This window comes from Lacerta agilis, chromosome 10, assembly GCF_009819535.1.
Source record: "Lacerta agilis isolate rLacAgi1 chromosome 10, rLacAgi1.pri, whole genome shotgun sequence".
Classification (NCBI taxonomy): Eukaryota; Metazoa; Chordata; class Lepidosauria; order Squamata; family Lacertidae; genus Lacerta; species Lacerta agilis.
The window spans coordinates 54,565,153-54,591,226 of record NC_046321.1 but is presented as its reverse complement, the minus strand read 5'-3'; the positions used below and the strand labels follow the sequence as shown (position 1 = coordinate 54,591,226).

General features: G+C 42.3%; 1 protein-coding gene across 19 annotated transcripts in view; it reads left to right on the top strand.

Moving 5' to 3' along the window:
• CADPS2 (calcium dependent secretion activator 2) overlaps positions 1-26,074 on the top strand; it is a 323,931-nt gene that overhangs the window by 108,953 nt on the left and 188,904 nt on the right. For all 19 annotated transcript variants that reach the window (XM_033161515.1, XM_033161513.1, XM_033161504.1 and 16 more), the window contains exons 3-5: positions 5,607-5,939; positions 19,537-19,617; positions 21,618-21,854. In XM_033161515.1, the coding sequence (XP_033017406.1) occupies positions 5,607-5,939; positions 19,537-19,617; positions 21,618-21,854 (651 nt within the window). The remainder of the gene's footprint in view (positions 1-5,606; positions 5,940-19,536; positions 19,618-21,617; positions 21,855-26,074) is intronic.

Genomic DNA, 26,074 nt, shown 5'->3' with positions numbered 1-26,074 from the left:
TGAACCGCCCACCTGATCGGCAAGCCCAAGAGGCTCAGTGGATTAGACTACAGTGCCACCCACATCCAAAAGTATATTTGGATGCTGAGCCAGTAAGATTTTATATAGACCATGTCCTAGGTCAGTGCTAATTGGCAGAGTTGTCCACGATGTCATATTTCATTATGTAACAATGAGCTACTTCACTGGAAGAAAAGCCATCCTGATGTTGCTTGATGCTACCTGCCATGAAGCTTTGCCAGTATCCAAGCCTGGACAGCCTCTGCAATTTTTTTGGATAGGTTTTTAATATCTCTCTCCTAGCAGAGCTCAGCTTTGGCATGCTGACGACTTTTGTCCTGCCTGCATTATGATTCAGCAGCTACTTTGCAGGTGCCAACATGAGCATGCCTGGACTGCCGTTGGAAGAGGAAGGGCAACATCTCTTTGTTATCTGCACCTTGGGCTCCTCCTCGCACTCTGTATGCACAGCTCAGGACTGACGCCTTTTGGGTTGCCAACTTAACATACGTTCCTAGTAGCAAATCGACTCTGTGGGAGGATTTTGGAAAACGGAGTGTTTGCGAGAGCCTCTCCTTTGAAGAAGGTGTCTGGAGTTGTGGTGCCTCCGGAGGGTCTGCATCAAAACGCCTGTAGCTCTTTAACACATTTTAAGAAGACCAGCGAATGGGGACAGTTGGCTAGCTCTCATCGTGAGGGGACGGTGTTCATTTGCAAGCAAATCATGGTGGCTACAGAAAAGGGAGCTGCTGGTGTGATCATCTATATTATCCAGGTACAGGCAATGCTATCTTTCCCATGCACAACTTTGGGGCGGAAGATATTGTCTCAGTTATGATCAGCAACCTGAAAGGCGTAGATCTTTTGCATTTGGCCCAAAATGGCATCCAAGTGAGGGTGACCATTGAGGTTGGGAAGCACCATTACCCATGGATAACCCATTACATGGGTACCATTTTGTTTTTGCCTCCCTTGCTGTGGCATATTGCACCTGCTACTCTGCCGCAAGGCTGCGGAGATCAAGGAACCCGGTCCAGAGATGGCCGCAGGAACTCGATATCGATAAGGCCATGAATTACCTTGAGCTTCGTACATTGAAGAAGGACGACAAGGAAGTTGGGTCAAGCGGAGAGGAGCTGTGCGGTGTGTTTTGGAAATGTACAAGCCTAAAGACATAACCCTGTCTTGCACTGCAGACATCTTTTCCACAAAGCCTGTGTTGATCCTTGGCTTCTGAATCACCAGACATGTCCTGTGTGTAAATGGGACATGCTCCGAATGGTGGAAAGCATTGCAACCGAAGCAGAGTCATTGGGTAGTCAAATTCCAATTGAAGTTTCTCCCATGATCAGTTCTCCCAAGCAATAGGACTGTCATGAGTTCATGAAGGAATGCAACAAACGCTCCTTCTGGAGACAAGCAACCTTTTTCCATGCTTGATTGTCTCATTCCTAAAAATCAAGCGTAAGCTTATGTGAAATAAAAAAGCTTTGCTTCTACCTCTGTGCAATTTTCAATGTTTGTTGGTCAACAAGAATAGATATTGCTTTAGGTTCGTGAACTCCTCCCATGTTTTATGCATTAAATTCATTTTGGGTTGTGCTTTTCCTTTTTTCCTTTTTTTTTTTTTAAAAAAAGCAAAATCGAAACATGTTTTCAAATTGTAAACTGAATCGCTTTGAGTTTCACAACATGCAGCTGCAGTAGCACAAATAACTTTCCCTAAAGAGGACTCTTGTATGTAACACATTAACAGTTAAACTTCAAATGTGATGCTTTTTTCCTTTTTAACTATTTTTGTATCGCATGGTCCAAAATGGATGGTGGCAAAGAACAATGGAAACTAGAGATGGACAAATCTAGTGTCTCCGATCTATTTCACTTTCATGCATGCTTTTCCATAATTCTGTTCCATCTTTTTCCGTATTAATCTGCAGACTGGATATTTTATATATATATATATATATATATATATATATATATATGTATGTATGTATGTATGTATAACACACCCTCAAATCTATTTAACTCCTTATTAGTTATCTGATAAAATATTTTTGAATCTCCTATTATGGAAACATCTCAAGGTTGTTTATAATAACATCCATTAAAATACAATAACATCAATGAAACCCAGCAGCACTGTCAGTCAATACAAAATGTAACTTAAAAAATTACTGGTAACTAGTGTCATTAACCAGCAAAGGGCCTCGGTAATGAGTACTTTTTCCACTGTGCATCAAAACAGCCTCTTCATCAGCACATGCCTTATTTCTGGGCAGAGACTATTCTAAATCATCGCACCACAACAGAAATGTCATTTTCTGGTTACTGGAAGATGTGCTTCTGCCCTCTGCAACACAACCAGGAGGAACTATTCACTATTCACTAGTTAGTGAATAAATAGTGTGTGTACATCACTCAAAATGATCAGATTCCTATCTCCAGGCTGTACAAGGCATTACAGTCATATAGTTTGTTACATTTCTATCCCAGATTTCTTTCATGATGGAACTCAAGTTGCTAGTCATGAGTTTTCAGGTAGTCTCTCTTGGGAAACCGACTGAGCGCAGAGCCTCATAGATTTATCAAGGTGGATCATTCCATTGTTGTGCTCTTCAGACCATGGCCTGACACCTATAATCTTACCCTGCTAGGAGTTGAATAATATCACCCATCCCAGTGCCCTTAGTTTAATAAACAGCTAGCAGGTCACACACAATACATAGCCTGGGTTCCTCTATGGGTGGTGTTAAGTTTTGCCACAGAGCAATGCCTTTAATTCAGTGTTTTATGTCAGTACTGAAATTTTTATTGAACATTTAAATCTTGACAATTTTACTGATTTTTTTTCCCTTAGTGATTTTAACTTTGCGATTGTATAATGCTTTCCTGTTCTGAGCTGCCTTGCCTGTGCTTGGCTCGGAAAGGTTGCATAAAAATTGTTCTTAAAGAAGAGAAATTATTTAAATAAATGAATTGGAGGTACACATAACCGTCTGTTTTCTAAAAGACCCTCACTCGATTTGTAGCTAGAAGCCAAGCCTTGCAACTGACAGGGAAGCCAACTTTGACCCTTAATCAACAGCAGCAATGTACTAATAAGAGGTCTCAAGAGTGCAATTCATGTCAACTAATATGATTTAACTAATATTGTGTACTAAGTGCCCTCTGACGTTATATATCAGAGAAACACACCTGACCTTAAGGCAAGGGCTGAGTGGACATATAATATACAGTGGTACCTTGGGTTAAGAACTTAATTCATTCTGGAGGTCCGTTCTTAACCTGAAACTGTTCTTAACCTGAGGTACCACTTTAGCTAATGGGGCCTCCTGCTGCCACCACGTGATTTCTGTCCTCATCCTGAGGTAAAGTTCTTAACCCGAGGTACTATTTCTGGGTTAGCGGAGTCTGTAACCTGAAGCGTCTGTAACCTGAGGTACCACTGTAAAGGCCCCCAAACCTTTAGGAAGCCTATTGGTAAGCATTTTAAGCTTCTTGGAAACAAATTCAGACTTCAGGGTAGCTGTTCTACAGAAGATCAGTTCTGGGGGCGAATGGAATATATGATAGCGGAACGAGAACTTGTACTAGAATTTGATTGTAGCAATCTGGCTTTGAAGAGAGAGTATGGGTTTTATGCACATTACAGAGACTCAGATTGCCTTTATTATCCTCCATTTTTGCATGCTGTGCTTAATACCACTCTATTTTTTTTGGGGGGGGGGGGGGTTAGATATCTCTGTAAATGAAAATGGGATATCCTCTCTCTATCTGCTGATAGCTGTCTTATCCCAATCTGCTTCTATCCATTTCTGCAGCTAATGAAGTAGATATTACCTACAGAAAGTCATATACAGCACCTAATTTAAAGTGCTACCCTGCTCTTCCACTGAACAAATAGGCTTGTTACTAGGGCTGAAGAAAATATTTTTGCAGTTCAATTTTGGGGGATAAAAGTAGACCTAGGGGAGCTCGGCAGGAAAAACCTCCCCAGCCAATATTGATGTGGAAAAGTTCTTCCCGTACCTCGCAACCCGCAAAGCCCTCTTAATTGCCATGCGGTTTTTGCACGATATTTTCCTTTCCTAGTTCTGCTTCTTTCTTCTTCCTGGATTACTCACCTGGGTGATCACATTATGAATTGGATTGGATCCCATTGTGAGCAGGAGCGACGGCGTGATACTGCTGCACAACCAGCTAGATTTGGCTCTGCGGGTTTAGTCAAAGGCAAACAGTAATTTGAAAACGAAAGCATTGCTGTCTCCCTCTTCTGGAGGGAAGCCAACAAATTTTTCCTCTGGCAGATGGTGTGATAAACTGCGGATTGTTGACATGTTAGAAAAAGTCGCTCGTGACATCAGGGTGACCAAAGGACAAGCAAAAGGAAAAGCTTTTTATGCAACTTGGCATGTTTTTATCTTATGTGCCTGGAGCCTCATACATCTCTCTTCAGGTGGCTTAATCCTTTTTCTTTCAATAAGGGACATCTTAGTGTGGACTGTGGGGCGGTTTGGGGAGGGACTGCCAGTCTCCTTGCAATACCCAATGAAGGAAAAAAAAGTTAACTGCATTTTGTGTTATGTTGCTTTCTCTTCAACTGCTGATTGCGTAGTTACTTTGTAGGAAAGGAGTCGTAATTCTGAAATTCGAAAGACAACAAGAGCATTACTTCCTTAACTGGTCATCTGGGCAATATGGGGGTCACATGGTAAATGGAATGACATCACAACTCTAGTCAAGTAGATTTTGGAGACATGACCAGCCTTCACCGAGAACAAGCAAAACCAATTGTAATGCAAAGGAATAGGTGAAATTTGTTGCAGGCGTTGCATTATAAAAGGGGTGTTGAGCCTTTGGCACTGCTTAAAGTATTCACAGGATACACGGAATAATTTTAACGCAGGCCCCTTAAGCACCTGAATTACACTGTTGGTATTTGGAGTGAAAATCTGGCTGGTTTTAAGTGTTGGGAATTGGGCGGAATTTTTAGCGAGACGTTAAAGGTATATTAGTATGAGGTGCTCACTGCAGCATCCTTTGAAATAAACACAATTTTGAAATGATCTGCAGACCGGGCTGAGCTGCCTGGCAAATTCCGTAGAAAGGGAGCTTGCTGCAGTTTTTGCAAAGTATTATTTCACCTAAATCTTCTCACTTTGGCAAGCAGGGCTGTAGCAGGGAAGAAGAAGTACAGTGTCTGTTGCATTTGCGAGATGCCTTTGGGCTAAATTTTCCTTTAGTGCTCCTGAATGTACTCTCCATGCCTCATATGGAAGAGAACAGTTCATGCAGTTGGAGCTTGGCTAGCCGTATTCCTTGTGACAGACCCTATAGCCAAGTTTCTTTCCCATATAAATGACAGGTTTTGGCAGTGGCTTCAGCTACTCAAGCTTTGGCCTGTATAGTAGTTGGAACCGTTATCCTGAAGTAAGGAAACAAAAAACATTTGCTGAGTGTAGGCAATGTTCAACAGCTTTCAAATACAGAAATATTTTTCCTTTGTAACGTGGTAGCGGTGACTTTTCTCACTCTCTTCACACTCATGCTTTGACGTGCTTGTTTTCCTAATTCCACTTTTTTCTTTCTTTTCTAAAAAAAAGGTATTTCTCAGGAGTGATCGAGTTGCCAGGATGGTCCACAGTGGAGGATGCTCGGCGAACGACTTCAGAGATGTGTTTAAGAAGAACATAGAAAAGAGGGTTCGGAGTTTGCCTGAAATCGATGGATTAAGCAAAGAGACTGTGCTGAGTTCTTGGATAGCCAAATACGACGCCATTTGCAGGGGAGAGGAGGACTTGAGCAAAATGCCCAACAGGATGGCTTTAAGTGCCGTGTCAGAACTTATCCTGAGCAAAGAGCAACTTTATGAAATGTTCCAGCAGATTCTGGGAATCAAGAAACTGGAGCATCAGTTGATCTACAATGCCTGCCAAGTAAGGAGCTCATCTCAGTTCTATAGACCTTTCCTTCTTAGGTTGACCATTTGATCAAATGTAAACCGCCCTTCACTTGTCTTGGGTTGGTTGTTGAACCATGCTGAGATGTGTAACTCTGTGAGGGGAATTACGGGTCTCCTGCCAGAACCCTTAACAGGCTATAGTTCCCAGGGTTCTTTGGGGGGAAGCCATGGCTGTGATGCTGGTTTCAAGGTACAGGATAGATGTGGCCTAAGCAGAAGACCAGGATTATCTGTTCACAGGAGCATAAATGAGCTGTTAGTTGTTGAGGGTCAGTCCAAATTTTTAGCGGTGTCTGCATCTCTCTCCATGTGCCCTTCCTATTTTTGTGCTTGTGTGTGGTTTTTCAGCCATCCTCTCTGCCTACAAGTGTGCCACATATCAATGCCAGTGAAATTTTGGCCCAAGTGTACTCAGAAATAGAAAAGTCATGTGCAGCATCTATCTGTTGCTGATTGGCATACATTTCTTTTCTTGCTTCAGGAATAGTTTTCATATAGTTCATTTTTTCTCTTTCAGAAATAATTGCTTCTCTCTTTCTGAGTAATTTTTCTTCCGTTGCAAGTGCGGAAATGGCAACTAGGAGTGCGATTAAGTGCAGACGATTTGCGCAGACAATTTTAATAGTGATCTGTTTTCCTTGAAATGGTGATTATCTAAGTTCCTTGTGTAACACAACAGTAAGCAAAACATTAATATAAATCCTCATGATCTTATCTTACTAATAGTAAATTGGAGAAGTCAGCCTATAATATGGGAAATACTTGTACTAAAAAGAGTGCCTCCCATTCCGTTGTGTTTTCAATACATTTTTCTGGGTATACTTTGTTTTTAATATTTGCCTTCCACAACCTTCTCATGCATTGCCTAGTCTAGCTTTTTATCTTCAATTTAAATTCTGATGCTTTGCATTATGATCATTTTCTGCACACTCTCACTGATGGAACGAAATTTGCCATCTTTGGATATTTTAATGGCATCTGCATATTGCCATGGAAACATTTCACGATGAAATTTCTGAAATTGCCTAGGATAAGTTGTAGAATAGGGTTTGTTATGAAAGGGATTAGACTGTCTGGTCCAATTTGTGTTTGGTGGAGATTTAATTTTGACTTTCGGGGCTGTATTGGGGTAGGTGGGGAAACAGCCGTGGTCTGTAAATCTATAAATCTTGGCAAAGTACATCATTTGTATGGAACAGTTGGGCATTTCACAAATCTCGGAGGTCTCCAAATGGATTATGTCTAATGATGTTTGTGGCCTGATTCCTAAGTGTGAAATTACTCAGAATTAATTTTCATTGGCTTGCACCAATGGCCTCATAGAAGTGAGGTTTTCCATCTTCTCCCCTTCGAGCTACTTGAAACCCACTAGAAAGCCTTTCTGGAGAATTGGGGCCCTTTGTGTAAAATATGGGATGGAATATAGGTTTACTGGGGTGGGATTGGAATTTCCCGAAATGGACAGAACTCTGACAGCTGTACCTCACAGAAGGAGAAGGGCAGGTATGGATATGGTTGGAACCCAGTGGTGTGTTACACGAAACACTGGGACGCGGGTGGCGCTGTGTTCTAAACCACTGAGCCTCTTGGGCTTGCCAATCAGAAGGTCGGCGTTTCGAATCCCTACGACGGGGTGAGCTCCCATTGCTCTGTCCCAGCTCCTGCCAACCTAGCAGTTCAAAAGCATGCCAGTGCAAGTAGATAAATAGGTACCACTGCGACGGGAAGGTAAATGGCATTTCCCTGCGCTCTGGTTTCCATCATGGTGCTCTGTTGCGCCAGAAGCGGTTCACTAATGTTGGCCACATGACGCAGAAAGCTGTCTGTGGACAAACGCCAGCTCCCTTGGCCTGAAAATGAGATGAGCGGTGCAACCCCATAGTCTCCTTTGACTGGACTTAACCATCCAGGGGTCCTTTACATTACCTTTACTGATCAAAGAGAGATAAAAGAAATAATTCTAAGTGGAAGTGAAGGTCTCAGAGCTATTTCTCTTATTGCCTGTCTACACAAGGATCAAACCTTTTGTCTGTTGAAGAGGTTATATTTGACTTCTAATGCTGCAATTGATTCTTTTGCTTACTTGGTATTTTGCAAAGATTCAGTACTTGGGGAGAGTTCTCAAGGCAATATTCTCTGTTTTGCAATATTTATTTGTGTGTGTTTGTTTGTTTTGTTTTTGTTTTGTTTTTAGAAAATTGAGAGCCAGTGTGGTGTAGTGGTTAAGAGCGGTATACTCGTAATCTGGGGAACCGGGTTCGCATCTCCGCTCCTCCACATGCAGCTGCTGGGTGACCTTGGGCTAGTCACACTTCTTTGAAGTCTTTCAGCCTCACTCACCTCACAGAGTGTTTGTTGTGGGGGAGGAAGGGAAAGGAGAATATTAGCCGCTTTGAGACTCCTTCGGGTAGTGATAAAGCGGGATATCAAATCCAAACTCTTCAATAGACAAAAGTTCTCTGGGTGGTTTCCATGTAAGCACACACCATAAGAAACACACAAGTAAACACATCCATAAGAACATAAGATATACAAATAAAACCTAAAAGCATGCAGTCTAAAATAAAACAAAGCTGAAAACAGGATGCACCCAAGGTAGACCCAGCAACAGAGGGCAATGCAGTATGGGGATCTGAACAAGTACTCAAAAGTTGTTTATAACTGGAAAGACTTTGAAAATTGCAACACTGTAGGCACCAGGAACGTAGCTCTTTACTAGCTGCTACATCTGGTGAGGGAAACCTGAGAAGAGTGTCAGAAGATGATCTCTGGGTGTGTGTAGGAGGACACAATTTGTCAGGCATCCCATCCCATAAGCATAATGCTTATTATCAGTATTCCAGCAGTGGCACACACTGTGGCTTTACAGAAAATTGTTTCAGATTGCAGTATGCTTTAGGATCATATTCGGAAGCTGAAGTGTTAGATTTGGACCTCAGGAGTCCAGATTTGAATGTTGGGCTTTGTGTTGCTTGAATATATTGCCCAATTTCCCTGGCTGCAATTTAAACTCAGCTTGGGGGACAAATTGTTTGAAGTTGCTATTCCTCCCAGACATCTGAAATAAAAATAACAAGCCAATTTTCTATCTGTCCAATATTTGCCGATCAGAAGGTCGGCGGTTCCAATTCCCATGACGGGGTGAGCTCCCGTTGCTCGGTCCCTGCTCCTGCCAACCTAGCAGTTCAAAAGCATCTCAAAGTGCAAGTAGATAAATATTTAGGTACCGCTCTGGTGGGAAGGTAAACGGCATTTCCATGCGCTGCTCTGGTTCACCAGAAGTGGCATAGTCATGCTGGCCACATGGCCCAGAAGCTGTACGCCGGCTCCCTCGGCCAATAAAGTGAGATGAGCACCGCAACCCCAAAGTCGTCCACCACTGGACCTAATGGTCATGGGTCTCTTTACCTTTACCTTTACTCCAATACTGTGTCAGGATATCAGAGCCCAGAGTATACATGGGTGAAAGGTCAGCTGAGTGTGGAAAGTTTGCCAGAAAACTTTGTAGCATCTGCTACAAGGCTGTGGATTTGAGAATATTTTAAATGGGTAGAACACAGAGCCACCCATTTGTAAAAAGAATGTAACTATGATCAGTTGGATGCACTCTGGTTCCAGGTTCAAGAATCCATTGCTTAATGATAAAGAAAGGTAGATAGTATTATTTTAAAATCCACCCTGCTCTGTTGGTATCTGAATTTTTTCCTAAGCTATCCTGGGTTTTCCTGTGGAGCAACAAATAGATTTTCTCAAATTAACCATTTATTTAATGGGAAGAAATGTTGATGACTGTTGACCAACATCTCTCTTGAAAGGGAGAAGATACATAGCATAGAGCAGGCACCCCCAAACTCGGCCCTCCAGATGTTTTGGGACTGCAACTCCCATCATCCCTAGCTAACAGGACCAGTGGTCAGGGACGATGGGAATTTTAGTCCCAAAACATCTGGAGGGCCAAGTTTGGGGATGCCTGCCATAGAGAGACAATGTGGTATTTGGGTTACAGTGTCAAAATAGGACGTGGAGACCAGGGTTCAAATCCCCACTCAGCCACAAAACTCATTTGGTGGCCTTGGGCCAGTCACTGTCTTTCAGCCTAACCTACCTTGTGGGGATTAGGGCTGGATGATATCTAGTTTTCATCATTGTGATATATCACCAGCTAAACATTGCGATATACCAATATATCACAATGTCTAAAATAAGGATGGAACTATGTAGAGGCAAACAGTAGGACTTTGCGATATATCACCAGCTAAATGAAAACACCTGCTTTTCTCACCTTTACGTGAGATAAGGTACACTAAGCTGGCCCCCGAAATCTAGTTTCTAATCAGTTTATTATTATTATTGTCTCCCTCAAATTTTTCATTTTCAAGGTTTCAAATTAATACAATCAAGAACAAAATGTGTTTTGTTCTATTTTCTGTTTGAATCAAAGGACTATCCCATTAGGCTACCAGTTCCTAAATTATTACCCTACTCAACATTCAGCAAAATTGATTATTTTATTTGCTATTGAATGGTGACCTTAGTGAGGGAAATGTGTGTGCTGCCTGGTATTGATTGTTCTTCCCATGCCAGCTATAATTTCAAATGGTATCCATCCTAGTTGAATACTTTCCCAGATCCTTAATTTTAGATGACAAGTCTACAGATCAATGCAAATTCTTAATGCATATGAAGCCAAATATTAAGTCCCAATTCCAGCAGACCTTTGCATGAAACACAGCTGAGGTCAACGCTTGTAGGCAAACCACAACACAGAAGCTTTGAAAGCTGTGATTTATTCTGACTGCCTGTGTTCAGTTTGTCCCTATTGACCTTCCACCTGGAAAATCCACATATTCCTGTGCTGTATGGCTAGGAGGCTTCACTGCTTGCGGCGTTCCTACAGTTGTGCCGCTTGCTAAATTGCCAGAGGAAGAGGTTTAAGAAGTCTTGACGCCGCAGCTACATGACAAGTTTGCTTGATGTTGCCTTTGGCATGAGATGTCATGAGCATGTTTTCCTGATCAAAAGGACGGACTTGGGATCACAGAATGCGGTTTGACTACCCAATGGCTCCTGAAGGAGCCATGAATGGAGGATGTTCCTGTGAGCAGGGTCAGGACCTGCGTGCTCTGTGGCTGTTACAAGGCAGTTTCTCCTACCTGGGTGATTATCTTTCCACAATGGCCAACATTGATGCCGAAATCCAGCATCGCTTGAGCTCTGCGAGTGCGGCTTTCTTCCGATTGAAGTCCAGAGTGTTTGAGGATGGGGACATTCGCAGGGAAACCAAAATGCTTGTTTACAAAGCTATTGTACTACCAACCTTACTGTATGCTTGTGAAACATAGACCACTTATAAACGCCATCTCCAGCTCTTCAAAAGATTCCATCAACGGTGTCTCCGAAAATTTTTACACATCACTTGGGAAGACAGGTGAACTAATGTCAGTGTACTGGAAGAAGCAACGTTCACCAGTGTCAAAGCAATGATTCTTCAACATCAGCTTCATTGGACTGGTCATATTGTGCGGGGGTCTGATTATCATCTTCCAAAGCAACTACTCTATTCTGAACTTAAAAATGGAAAGCATAATGCTGGTGGTCAACAAAAGAGGTTTAAAGATTCTCTCAAGGCAAATCTTAAAAAATGTACAGTAGTATAAACTCTGACAACTGGGAAACACCGGCCTGAGAGCGCTCCAGTTGGAGAACAGCCTTTACCAAAGATGTCATGGGCTTTGAAGACGCTCAAACTCAGGACGAAAGGGAGAAACGTGCTAAGAGGAAGGCACGCTTGGCAAACCCTCACTATGATCAACTCCTGCCTGGAAACCAATGTCCCCACTGTGGAAGGATGTGTGGAACCAGAATTGGCCTCCACAGTCACTTACGGACTCACTGTTAAAATCGTGTTTATGGAAAACAATCTTACTTGGCTACGAGTGATCGCCAAAGAAGAAGACAAGGAAATTATAGAAGCCAATGGGCATCTGGGGTCAGTACTGTGCAGACGTGATGTGAACTTAGGCATCCTGCATTAAGTACATTTACTTCGCCAACATTGGAGCATACTATCTTGATTTGTATAACCGAAGGAAAAGAGGCGCTATAAATACATGCAGATTTAAGGATGTGTGTGGGTTGTGTGTTTTTTCCTTCTGAACCTAAGAAGCTTGCTGTGACAGAAGGTGGGAGAGGAAATGCTGCTGTGAGCTGTTCCTCACGTCCAAATTTTCTTGTTGATGCTGCTTTCCAGCATAGCAGGACATGATGCCTCAGTTTTAGAGTTATTACCACTGGGCCTTTGGCAACAACATTCTCTACTTACTACTATTCTGCCTGGTTTTGTTGTTTTTAAGAGGAGGGTCAACATGCGAGTGAAAAGTGCTTTCTTGCTCTATGTATGAATTGATAATAATATATAGGGTTGCCATATTTTAAAAAGGGGAAATACGGACACAAAAGTTGTTGAGCTTTTTCTGCAAAATCTCTACCCCCCCCCATTTTTTTGAAGTTTTTGAGGTATTTTAAAGGAAATTTGCCCCAAAATCAGCACTTCTGACATGGGTTACCATACACCTGGGTTTTCCTGGATGTTTTTCCCAGTTTTCGGAAATTCCATCTGGGTGTTATTTCCATCGGATGAATCCTGGGTGTATGGCAGCCCTAATATTTTAGATATATGAATTTATATTATATACAGGGAGAGAATATTGAATTTAAACCTCAATTTTGCAAGTTTTGTTCAAGAGCCATTTCTATTCATTGGCTTAGTTATTTCATTAGTTGTGCCCTGTACCTGTCTTTTTAGGGAAAAGTAAACTCCAGATGTCTTAGCTAGGTCTTACGGGATTTTAACTTACTTATTTTACGTACTGGGTTTCTTGCCCATCCTTCACCTTAAGGTCTCAGGATGGCTTACAACAAGAAAATACACAATTATAAAATAGTTGCAGCCATAAAACAAGCTTAAAAACAATTAAAATGGCATTTTACATGTGAATAAAAACAACCAGAAGCATGACATACCTCTTTCCCTCCTAAAGTTCAGCTAAAGACTTCTCCAAGGAAACAGAGAATAGGTTAATGACCATTTATTTTATTGATAGTTTTGGCATCTTATTTGGTGAACTGATGATAAATTTAATTACAGGTAGGTAGCCGTGTTGGTCTGCCATAGTCAAAAAAAAATTAAAAATTAAAAAAAAAAATCTTCCAGTAGCACCTTAGAGACCAGCTAAGTTTGTTCTTGGTATGATAAATTTAATGTTAGGAACAAAATCAGATAAAACTTGGGAAACTAAAACTTAACTTGGTTGAGCATGTTACATTGGACACAAAAACACCTGCTTTCTAACCTCGCCCCAAGTGAAAAGAAAAATGGATATGTTTTCAGATTAATCTCTTCTTTTAGGTTCTTAGCATTTATTTAAACAAAAAACACTTTGTGGATGCATGGGGTTTTGATTTGGAGGCACTTATTTGTGGGTGACTATCTATGAATTGTCACATGTTACATTGGTCACATTAACATCAGTCATTTGCCAGAAAACCTTTCCCCCACAGTTTCCAATGATCAGTCCCATAAGTTTGACATTTGGCCACGAAACATTAGCACTTTAAGTACGGTATATTCCCTGGGGGAGGAATGGATTCATGCTTTTGGAAAAAAAAAAATTTTTCAAGTTACACATAAATTCTTGATGTTTCCAAACTCTTACGTGTGGTCACGTATTTTGAAACACGATACAAAGAAAGCATTAAGGCTACCTTTGTTGATTATTTTTGCAGGGAAGATCAAGGCAATTAACAAACAAAGAGTGTAATGTTATTAGGTGAAGATGCATACAAATGTTACATTGGTCACTGAGGAGCTACCCAAACACCTGTTACGTTATGCTGATGGTTTTCTGTCACAGGCTTCCTCCAAACTGAAGTACACCATTGGAGAAACTAATTTGCTGGTGTCGTGGGATGATCATCCGTGTTCATTTTAAGCAGAGATTATCCACCCTGTTTTCCATTATTATGGATTTTAGGAGATTAGGCTGGATTAGTTTCATTGCTATGGTTGGTTTAATTAAATCGACAAAGCTGTGTGCTCTGGCGACGGCAAGAACAGAATAGACTAGGCTAACGTTATGTTTGTGACAATTTTTCTTAAGAAGATCTGTTCTCCTGTTTATACACTTCGCGTGATGAGGGAGGTCTGACAGAATAGTAAAATTGCTCCAGAGGTGAAATGCTGGGCTGAATCTCTCATAGTGTCAGCTTCAAGAGAGTTTCTCTCATTACTATGTACTTAGCTATTTATTTATTTATTCGCCAACATAATATTAAAAACATGATAAAACATCAACATTAAAAAACTTCCCTAAACGGGGCTGCCTTCAGATGTCTTCTAAAAGTCAAATAGTTGTTTATTTCCTTGACATCTGGTGAGAGGGTGTTCCACAGGGTGGGCACCACTACCGAGAAGGCCCTCTGCCTGGTTCCCTGTAACCTCACTTCTCACAGGGAGGGAACCACCAGAAGGCCCTTAGAGCTGGACCTCAGTGTCTAGGCTGGGCAATTGGGGTGGAGACGCTCCTTCAGGTATACTGGGCAAAGGCCGTTTAGGGCTTTAAAGGTCAGCACCAGTTCTTTGAACTGTGCTCGGAATTGTGCTGTTTTAGTCACGTTTAGAAGGCACTCAAATGAAAACATTATGTTGTGGTATTTTCTTTCTAGTGAAGTATTTCTTGATTATTATTTTGCTAAGTAAAATAAGCCCCACTTCCTCTGTGATGTTCCTGCCTGCTGCCTGCCCCCCCCCAATCTTCCACATATTGCAGAGGGAAGATCTGTCGCAGGGATTGTGTTCTAGGTGCAGAGACTCCCTCTGTAATTTAGAACTTGTGATGGGGGAAAACTTTTATTCAGTTCTCATTTAAAGGCAAAAGTACCTAATCTGCTGTTTCTGAAACAACACGCAAACCGGAACACCGCCTCCTTCAGAGTTTGCACTTCTCCAAATGTTTCAGCGCCTTTCACCAGCCCAAGTAATGTGTGCAGAAATACACGTATTGGGGTGAAGCGTGCATTAAAATGCATATATTAATGAAAAGAACATAAAAGATGCATTAGATTGAGCCAAGTGGTGCTGCAAATATGTGTATCATAGGCAGAATTGTACACAAACGAGCATATTCAGAGAAACGTGCATGAAAATGCTGATACATTTTCGTGAGCGTTGTCAAAAAGTCACAAACTTGCATGGAAATTTCGGCAACCGGAGTTAAGATTGACCAAATGAGAACCAGTAATTGACAGACTTGCCCATCTCTCTTGAGAACCCTGGGTGATCAGGGCTGCATTTCAAGTGGGGAGGTTACATGGGTAGAGCAGCTCCCTCTTTCAGAACTTCTGCCCCATTGTATGGGTGGGGCCCATGAGTAAAGCCCCATTCTGCTCCCTGCCCCAAAATGATTCTCATCCCATGAGTAAGAATGCCCAACGTGTGCTCTTGAAATGGCAGAATCTATTCATATTTTCTTATATCACCAAAATCAAGGTTATAGATAATCTGGAAGGGAAAGTATATTTCCATGTCAAACCAGATTCTCCTTAGAACAGGCATCCCCAACCTCAGGCCCTCCAGATGTTTTGGACTACAATCCCCATCATCCTTGACCACTGGTCCTGTTAGCTAGGGATCATGGGAGTTGTAGGCCAAAACATCTGGAGGGCCGTAGGTTGGGGATGCCTTTATTAGAAGATTCTGCCGTATTTGTATTTCAACGATTTCCAGTAATTTTGGTTTCGCTGATGGATGACCTTTGCATTGGGACAAGGGGGGATGCGACCTCGCACCTGCTTCTTGATCTCTCTTCAGCATTTGTTATCTTTGACCATGTTATCCTCCTGGAAATGTGATTTTGGGCCACTGTATTACAGTGGTTCCACTCGTACCACCAGGACTGAGTCCAGAGACTCGTATACTGAGAAAGGGGCATTGAAATCTTCAGTTACGACCGACCCTGTGTTGAAACCTCCTCTTCTTCTGTTTTTAGTGCCTGAGCTATGTTTCAGATACCATTCATTTGGCCACATGAATTCAAAATCACCCTTTATGGCATAAAGTTTAAGCCCTGAGAACAAACAAAAGAAGCAGCTGGATAAATCTGTTGGCTCTGCCTTGTGTGCAGTGCCTTTTTTAACCTTTATTTAAGCTGTATGAAAGTCAATATGAGTAAATCAACACAATGCCAGGTGTACCTTTTCAAGAAGACTTTTTGCATGGCGATTAAAAAAGCTCAGTGTATTGCTTAAGGTAAGCCAGCAGCGATGTGTTGAATTCTAAGAGGTTGAGTCTTGGGTCAGCTTGGGTTTACCATGCAGAAGATTACAGTGGTACCTCGAGTTACAAACGCCCCAGGTTACAAATGCTGCTAACCTGGAAGAGTTACCTCGAGTTGAGAACTTTGCCCCAGGATGAGAACGGAAATCGTGTGCCTGCGGCGCAGCAGCAGCAAAAGGCCCCATTAGCGAAAGCATGCCTCTAGTTAAGAACAGTTTCAGGTTAAGAATGGACCTCCGGAACGAATTAAGTTCGTAACTAGAGGTATCACTGTATATACAAGAGAGACATGTCACCTGTACATCCATTGTTAGTAGCAATATAGGATCCCCACACATGCACACACAAAGTAGACAACCCACAGCTCTAGACAGAAGTTGGTTACAGAAATATTCCATTTTTACTAACTACCCTAGGGCTTTCAAAAGTGGTATGTGGAAGTTGTGCAACAAGATACTGAGATACTATTTATTACAGCAGATGTTATTTGAGTATGCCTGCCTCAGGTTTGTGAACTCACTTCTGTTGGCATTCAGATTTCCAGATTCTGGAGAGCACAAACAGCCAACAGAGTTCTACCTGTAAATTGCCTTTAGGGCAGGGGTGTGGAAACGTGTGGCCTTTCAGATGTTGCTGGACACCAACTCACCTCAACCCAAGCAAGCATGGCCATTGGGGTATGAACCACCAATGTTCTGTGAACCGCCCTGAGACCTTTGGGTATAGCCGGTATATAAATTCAATAAATAATAATAACAACAACAACAACAACAACAACAACAATAACAATAACAATAGTGCAGGATAAGGCTGGGCAATAGCTGGTTTTCAACATTGCTATATATCACCAGCTAAATGTCTCAATATCTGGTTTTCAACTTTCAATATCTGGTTTTCACCAGCTAAACATTGTGCTATACAGTGGTACCTCCAGTTGCGCACAGGATCCATTCCGGAGCTCCAGTCGGATCCTGAGGAATTCACAACCAGAGTTGTCTGTTCTGCGCATGCACACGGCGGTGGTAGAATGCTTCTGCGCATGCGCTTGATGAAACCCGGAAAAATACTTCTGGGTATGCCATGTTTGCATCCTGAAGGATACTCAACCAGAGGTGTCCAGAGGTGTTGTTCAGTCGTTCAGTCGTGTCCGACTCTTCATGACCCCACAGACCAGAGCACGCCAGGCACGCCTATCCTTCACTGCCTCTCGCAGTTTGACCAAACTCATGTTAGTAGATTCGAGAACACTGTCCAACCATCTCATCCTCTGTCGTCCCCTTCTCCTTGTGCCCTCCATCTTTCCCAGCATCAGGGTCTTTTCTAGGGAGTCTTATCTTCTCATGAGGTGGCCAAAATACTGGAGCCTCAACTTCAGGATCTGTCCTTCTAGTGAGCACTCAGGGCTGATTTCTTTAAGAATGGATAGGTTTGATCTTCTTGCAGTCCATGGGACTCTCAAGAGTCTCCTCCAGCACCATAATTCCAGAGGTACCACTGTACTAATACCACAATGTCTGAAATAAGGATGGAGCTATGTGGAGGCAGTCCACAGTCTTTACCACATTGTGATTTTTGCAACACACACACACACACACAAACAAACAAACAAATAAACAATGATACACAATATATTGACAGGTCAAAAATTATGAAACCAATATCATGATGTGGACTGCAGACCGGTTTGGGGCAATATATTGATACATTGCCCAGCCCTAGTGCTGGGATTGTACTATGAATTGATGGTAGATATTGCCAACAATCTGAAGGATAGGTTCCATCTGCCCAGGAGCACATAGGACCAGGCTGAAAATGGTAATCTGAAAAGCCACTTGGTGCCACAATTATCAGACGTCCCCCTTTCCCAGGGACAGTCCCCCGATTTACAAATCAGTTCCCATACAAAATCCATTGAAGTTGAAAAGTGTCCCTGGATTCATTGAAAAACATCTGGTAACCTTATCTTACGGTATGTGGTGCCTATTCTTCGCTTGGAAAATACTGTGATCTAACATGGAGGTGTCTTTGGCACTGTGAAATAGAACCGATGGCCTTTGGGTGACCCTTTCAGCTCCTGGATTCTGTTTGAGCTGCTTCTCTGTGTAGCACTTGTCAGAATGGTAGCTGTGGCAAGGTGCTCCCTGAGGTATTAAGCTGAAAGCACTCTTGTAACACACTCAGAGTCACATAATTAACAGTGTGTTTGCATTCTTATTATGATATCCCCAGGCTCCTTGTCATCAGAGTGCCTTTTTGAGTTATTTTAATTCGTTTATTCTCATCAGTGTACTGTGCTTCAGAAATGTATACAGTGAGTTTATAGAAATAATCAAGATGTCTTTGGAAATGGCTTTTTAGAGTGATGCAGCTTTTTTAAAAAAATAATAATAAGGTAGCACAGCAGTTGTTAAGATTATAGACTCTATAATATAAACAGCCTGTTTGAACTGAAAGCAAAATTCAGCATCTTTTTATTTTAAACGCGTTTCTAGTCCTGAAGATAGACGTGAAAGCATGTGAGCCATGACTAGTAAAATTTTAGATAATCAAACAGAAAGGTCGCAAGGACTCAGGCCAGGACGAAAATAAACAATGATTTCCTCTATTTTTGTTGTTTACAGTATGAAACAAATTCCAGTTTTAATGATTTTTAACTCCAGGACAAGGCCCTGTTTCGTTTATTCTTCATCAGCTGGAACAATAAAGAATCTCTAATTAAACTTTTATCTTCTGACAATATTATAGTAAAATTTTAGAAGCTTGAAGAGATGGCATTGCAGCATGCAGACTGAATGTTTGCTCTTCCGGTTGCTAACAGAAAAACAGTGCCAGGCAACTGTGCTTTAGCCTGCAAACAACAACAACAACAACAAAAAACCCCACTTGTAGTTTCCAGTCTTTTCCTCAGTGCATTTTGACCTTATTTTACCATGGCATCTTAAAGGCTGCTTTGAATTCAGAATATCACCGTCCGGTCTATCAATCTGCTTTCCATGCAGCATTTGTTGCAGCCATTAGTCAAAGGCCACTTCCTTGATATTTAATTCCGCCCTTGACTGCGAAATGAGTTCGCAACATTGTGTTTCCCTGTCTTATTTACATAAGTTGATGGTGCACTCTCTCTCTCCCCCCCCCCCAGTTGAATTTTGTTGATGCCAATATCAAATAGTGTGTCGTGCCTGATTAGTACTTTATTTTAATATTGTGGTGTGTTCCTTCCTCTTTTTTTTAATTCAAGCTGGACAATGCAGATGAGCAAGCAGCCCAGATTAGACGCGAACTTGATGGACATCTCCAAATGGCTGACCAAATGGCCAGAGTAAGTCTGGTGTGCTTTTCTTTCTAGCTTTAACGAGTAGAGTATTTTAATGATCCGTTTAAGGTTGCGATCATGTTCATGAATTCAGTGGGACTGTCAGGATGCTGTCAGTGGCTCCTGCTGGTTGCCCAGGAAAATATAATAATAATGTACTATTTATTATTTATACCCCGCCCATCTGACTGGGTTTCCTCAGCCACTCTGGGCAGCTCCCAACAGAATATTAAAAACATGATAAAACATCAAACATTAAAAACTCCCCTAAACAGGGCTGCCTTCAGCTGTCTTCTAAAAGTCAGATAGTTGTTTATTTCCTTGAAATCTGGTGGGAGGGCATTCCACAGGGCAGGTGCCACTACCGAGAAGGCTCTCTGCCTGGTTCCCTTTAACCTCACTTCTCGCAGGGAGGGAACCGCCAGGGCCTCGGAGCTGGACTTCAGTGTCTGAGCTGAATGATGGGGGAGGAGACGCTCCTTCAGCCAAGGCCATTTAGGGCTTTGAAGGTCAGCACCAACACTTTGAATTGTGCTCAGAAACGTACTGGTGATTTCCAACATTGGTCATATTCAAGCGTAAACCTGCTGAAATCACTGGATTTAAGTGACTGATTTCAGAAGTTGGTCCTGATTATGAATATTGGATCTCGCTTTCCTCTCCCCAATCTATATACACACAGGGTGGAATTCAGTCTCACTATCTTCAGATAGTTCTCTCTGTGCAAGTATTCCAGCTTGACAGACAGAACGATACTTCCTCCCCATCTCCTGTGAGCTGTTCTGGGGGGTTTCTCCGACCTCCGCAGAGCCAATTTCAGAGGCCACATGGGAGGGAGAGGAAGGAGAACCCTGTTGTGCTAGCAGAAATCCTTGTATAGGATTTCTCCGTGTGGGGTTTATTAGATGAATCCTACCTGTATTTTCCCCACCAGCTATTGCTTGTTTTTATTTATTCACTTTTTTCTCTTTGGCAATGAAATTCCTCAGTGTTTATCTTGATGTCATTTCCTGCATGTGCGGTATATTGCGAAAATGGCAGAGATTGGCCTGGAGAGATTGGTGGTGGTTTGTTCAGGTTCATCTCCCAAGTGGGCCAGCCAAGTGCCTCTTGGAAATTCAGGAGCAACTCATGACAAAAGAAAGCAATCCTTGATTGTAGCCTTTCCCATCTTTGGGTTCCCAGATGTTTTTGGACAGCATCCCCAGGAAGCGTGGTCAGTTGTTCAGGATGACAAGAGCTGTAGTCAATCAGCAACGCCTGGGGAATATTATGTAGAATCATACCAAAGGTGTCTTCCTAATTTCCTGAAAAGGCTCAAAAGGTTTCTGGGAAGCTCTTAAGGACTAGCTAAGTTCATGTCACTTGCTTTTAAAGAGCTCTGTAGTCAAGTGCCATGTTTTGACTGCAGATCTTTCAAGGGCTTTACAAGCATGCAGCATGGTTTATAAATAAAATTTATTAATTAAAATAAAATCACTAATGCTGATGGTTGTGCAATGCACAGATTATACTCCATGCTTGGTGTAAAGGATGAAATATACCATCTAGTGGGGTTTAAGCATGTTCCCTGTCTAAGCATGGGCTCTAGGTGGGCATGCTCCCTTAGGTGGGCTTCATAAGCAGGCCGAAATACTGTTCAAAAGGGGAGAATGTGTGGGATTAAGGTGCAAATAGAGCTTATTCAAAACTGAGCAACAGAAAAGAAACCTAATGAAGTATTTCTACAATTAAAGCCAAAAAATGCTGACACTGTTGTTGCCCAGTCTTAAAATGTGAGCACAAGGGAAGGAAAAACCCATCAGTTGAATGTTACTTGCACATCAGCAGGAAACAGTTCGTGTTTGTGCTGACCTTTAAAGTTTTTATAAAGTATGTTTTTGTATTTATGTAAGAGCAAACACCAGGTAATCAGGCTTATGTTGATCTGAAGAGGCCTTTAAAGTAAAGCATGCAGCCACTGAATAGTAACTTAACGCTCTGAATTTTTGAAAATATTTTTCAAGGAAAGAAAATTTCCCAAGTTTGTATCGAAAGAAATGGAACACATGTATATAGAAGAATTGCGGTCTTCAGTGAATTTGCTAATGGCAAATTTGGAAAGTCTTCCAGTGTCCAAAGGTGGCCCGGAATTTAAATTACAGAAGCTAAAGCGATCACAGAACTCTGCTTTCATGGACCTGGGAGATGAAAGTGATGTTCAGCTGTCGAAATCTGATGTGGTGCTGTCATTCACCTTGGAGGTGAGCATGCATATCATGTAATACTCGCTGACAGTTTAATTTGCTCTTTGATATTCTAAGGCAAGACTATTTGTGCAGCCCAGCCTTCAGCTGGCAAACACTCCATTGGAAGTTTTGTGGAAATGTATGCAAGCACCTGCTATTATTGGTTGCTAAATGCTTAAGAAAGGTTTCAGGCTGTCGGGTAAATTTCGCTGGTGTAGCTCCCTTTTGTGTAAATGCCATGTTACCTTTTCCAGTCGTACCTCGGGTTACGTACACTCCGGGTTGCGTACTTTTCAGGTTACAAACTCCACTAACCCAGAAGCGCAACCCGACGCGCGCACGATTTGCGCATGTGCAGAGCGTTTTTCACAGTTTTTCGGTTTTTCCCGGTTTTTCCGGTCTGCACATGCGCAGAACGAATTGTTCAGGTTACGTCCTTTTCGGGTTACGTACTGTAACCTGGAACGGATTAAGTGCGTAACCCGGGGTACCACTGTACTGACTAAGGCGACACGAAAGATGATGGTTAGATCAAATCGTAAGTTCTTCATAAATCTTCATAAACACATCTTTCCTTGTTTTCCTCTTCTTGCCCAGTACATCAGGACCTGTTCAAAAAGAGCAGCAGGTATAACTTTACCACTTGAGGTTACAGGTAGACCATGAAGGTGTACCAATGAGAAACAAGCACCTTAGGGTGAGTGGTAGGCTAAAACCTCTCTCTCCCTCTGATCACGCAGGGATCCATAGATATGATTGTTGTGCTGAGTATTTCCCATCGCTTCCTGCATGTGTGGCAACCCCACACCTTTCTCCTGCACTTTGAACTCAGGTGGAAGGCAGGAGATTTTCCTTGTGTTCACACCGTGCTTTGGAAGTTCTGAAGTGCACTGCAGACACCCCCCCCCAACCTCCTCCTGAAGCACAATACAAGCTTAATCCGTTCCGGAAGTTGGTTCCAAAACCAAAGCGTTCCAGAACCAAGGCATGTGTTCCCATAGAAAGTAATGCTAAATAGATTAATCCATTCCTGACTTTTAAAAACAACCCCTGAAACAGCAATCTGACATGAATTTTACTGTCTAACGAGATCATTGATCCATAAAATGAAAGCAATAATCAATGTACTGTACTATAAAATAAAATAAGACAGAATTGTAGATGATAAAAATTTCATTATTTTTTTTTTTACCTGCACTGAAGGTAGTCATTGTTTGGGGGAGGGGGGGCTTTATCCATTTCTGCAGTCACACAATCGAATCAGTCAGTAGCTGAACTGGGTTCTACACAGCCACAAAAGCAAATCAACCAAAAAAGCCTCAAAGAAAAATGCAAAACAAATGGCAAAAACAAAAACGCCAAACCTTATCTGTTTCGAAAGTCCAGTTGACTTCTGAAATGTTCAAAAACCAAGGCACAGCTTTTGAGTGGTGCCGGCACCCCAGAACCAATAGCCGGCAACCGCATCAGATATCCGGCTTCTGTAAAAAGTTCAAAAATCGGAACACTTACTTTCAGGTTTTCACCATTTGGGAACCAAGGTGTTTGAGTACCAAGGTATTTGAGAACCAAGATACCACTGTATCGTCCTGAGCTCTTGCGCTGCCCTATCGACATATGCTGAGGTTAGAGAACGTTTTTGCTGCTATGGAATCTTTTCACCGATTGGGGAGGTTTGCTCTCTCCCATTTCTCACCGACACAACCCCTGGGCCATTTCAGCATGAGAAGCAATTCAGATATTCTGTCTCTGAATAACTAGGGTCTGAAGTGGTACCCTCCTGGAAGTCTGCTAATTCTGCATTGTGTACAGAATTGCACTCTAATTCAGCCAATTGTCTGTTCCCAGTTCACCAAAACGGCCGCTTAAGAGATTTCAGAATAGGAACTTGTGGAGCCTTAAGTGTCGCTTTCTGGCAAAGTGCTACATTCAATTAAGGCAGTGTCAGCACAAAAGTTCTCTCCTCACATTCTTCCCTTAGGTTTGATGAGAATACCGACATAACACCGGATTTTCACTTTTTGAAATATGGCAACCCTACCCAAATGTCTAAAATAATCAGGGCAGAGGAGGCCGAACATTGGCACAGCTTCAAGTGGTCAGCTGTTACTGCTGTGGAGGGGAAGGGAAGGGGTTAAAGCAGCCCCCTACCGGGCTTAGGAAGAGAAAGCATAGAATATGGCAGTGGGATTTAGCCATAAGTGGTGGCTATTGCCTCTTATCATACTGTTGATATGGTTTTTGCTTTGTTTTTTGGTAAATAGGTCTTGAGAGCCAGTGTGGTGTAGTGGTTAAGAGTGGTATACTCGTAATCTGGGGAACCGGGTTCGTGTCTCCGCTCCTCCACATGCAGCTGCTGGGTGACCTTGGGCTAGTCACACTTCTCTGAAGTCTCTCAGCCCCACTCACCTCACAGAGTGTTTGTTGTGGGGGAGGAAGGGAAAGGAGAATGTTAGCCGCTTTGAGACTCCTTCGGGTAGTGAAAAGCGGGATATCAAATCCAAACTCTTCTTCTTCTTCTTCTTCTTCTTCTTGTGGGACGTAATCTTTTAAAGGAAACTGTCAGGGAACTGTCCCCGGCTCAGCGCAGGGTGGTGGAAGGGCTCTCGGGATGCTACAGAGAGCCTCAGCGCCACCTGACCAGTAGCACCTCCTCATCCAGCAGAGGGAGCAGCGAGGTCTCCAGTGGGGGAGGGGCAGGCAGCTCAGGAGCTGGTGAGCCGAGGCTCTGGGGATGTTGGAGAGACCCTGAACTCCTCTCGCTCAGCGGGCGAGAAGGGAGACACACTATTTCCGTCGCCCCGAGTACGCAGAGGGCTGAAACGAAAAGAGGGGAGGCGGAGATTTCGTATACCGAAACTCTTATGTTGGGGTCAGAACCGGAAGGGGCCACTCCTGGATTCTGCAGACGGTTGAGACAGACATGAACTTTTAAGCTCTGCACTGTATATAGCATGCACAATAAAACTACCAAAGAAACGGCTGGAGTTTTGCCTGATTTCTCATGAGCAACCATCTAAGGACCTTACAGAAACACAAGCCTTTCTGCAGCTTCCCTGTATTAATCTGCAAAGAGGAATCCACTTTTACCATTCATCAATCCAATCTAAAAATCTCATTTATATCAGAGTGTCAGAAGTTGGTAGGCAAAGTGTGCCAAGACTGCTGCCCCATCAGGGATTAAGTTCTGACGGGGACCATGGTAATGTTTCGTAAGGAGTCGGCATTGTTATTTCTTAGACATTCCCACCACAGATGATGGCATCATTGCAAGGGGACATGGGGCGATTGCTTCACAAGCTGGCTGTGTCATTATGAGAGGACTTATTTACTGCCCTGTGAATCAAAATAGTTGAAAGCGGCTGTAGGGGTAGCTTTTCCATAATTATGAGCTTTTGTTTCTGACTGGTCTGAATTGAGAGAGGCAACACAAAAACAGTCTGTAAGCCAAGAAGAGCTTTTTATTTTATTTTATGACTATCAAAATCTTTCTTTTGTTAATAAGGAAGAATGGTTTAGGAGACAAATGCTCACTCTAATTAAAAGGGGAGAAATGATCATAGTTTTGTTGTGTGAAGAGAAAGCCCAGAAGTCCTTTAGAAATAGGATCCTTCTGCTAGATTTCCTTTTGTGCTACAAATGTGAATGTACACAGTCTTATTAAGTCACTGTTCCCCAAACCTTTGCTACCTAGACTGTATTATTTAGTACTCTGGAATATAATGGAAGACATGCTTCAGTTCACAGCCAGAGAAACATAATATATGCCAATCTGCTTCCAGAACAATATGCTAAGATCTTCCGTGCAACTGCCCCTTTGGGCAGATTTTTGGATAATGGTGATGCTTCTGAGATCCCCTCCTTTACCTGCAGTTGGAGCACAGACTGTTTTGGGGGATAGCGGTGGACCCTGAGCCTATTTCCACTTGTCTACTTCTGCACATGTTGACTATTACATATCCTGTCAACACTATTTTATCTGCATGTTTTGCTTAACCAGTTTTAAGTTTTTTTTATAAGTTTTTTATTATTTTACCATAAAACAAAACAAAAACAACATTAAACACACATAAACACAATAAAAACATAATACACAATCAACAATATAGAACACATCAATACCATACAAAAAAGAAAACTTATACAAACCAGTTTTAAGTTGTGCTGAATACCTCTCTCTCTCTCTCTGTGTGTGTGTGTGTGTGTGTGTGTGTGTGTGTGTGTGTGTTTAACAA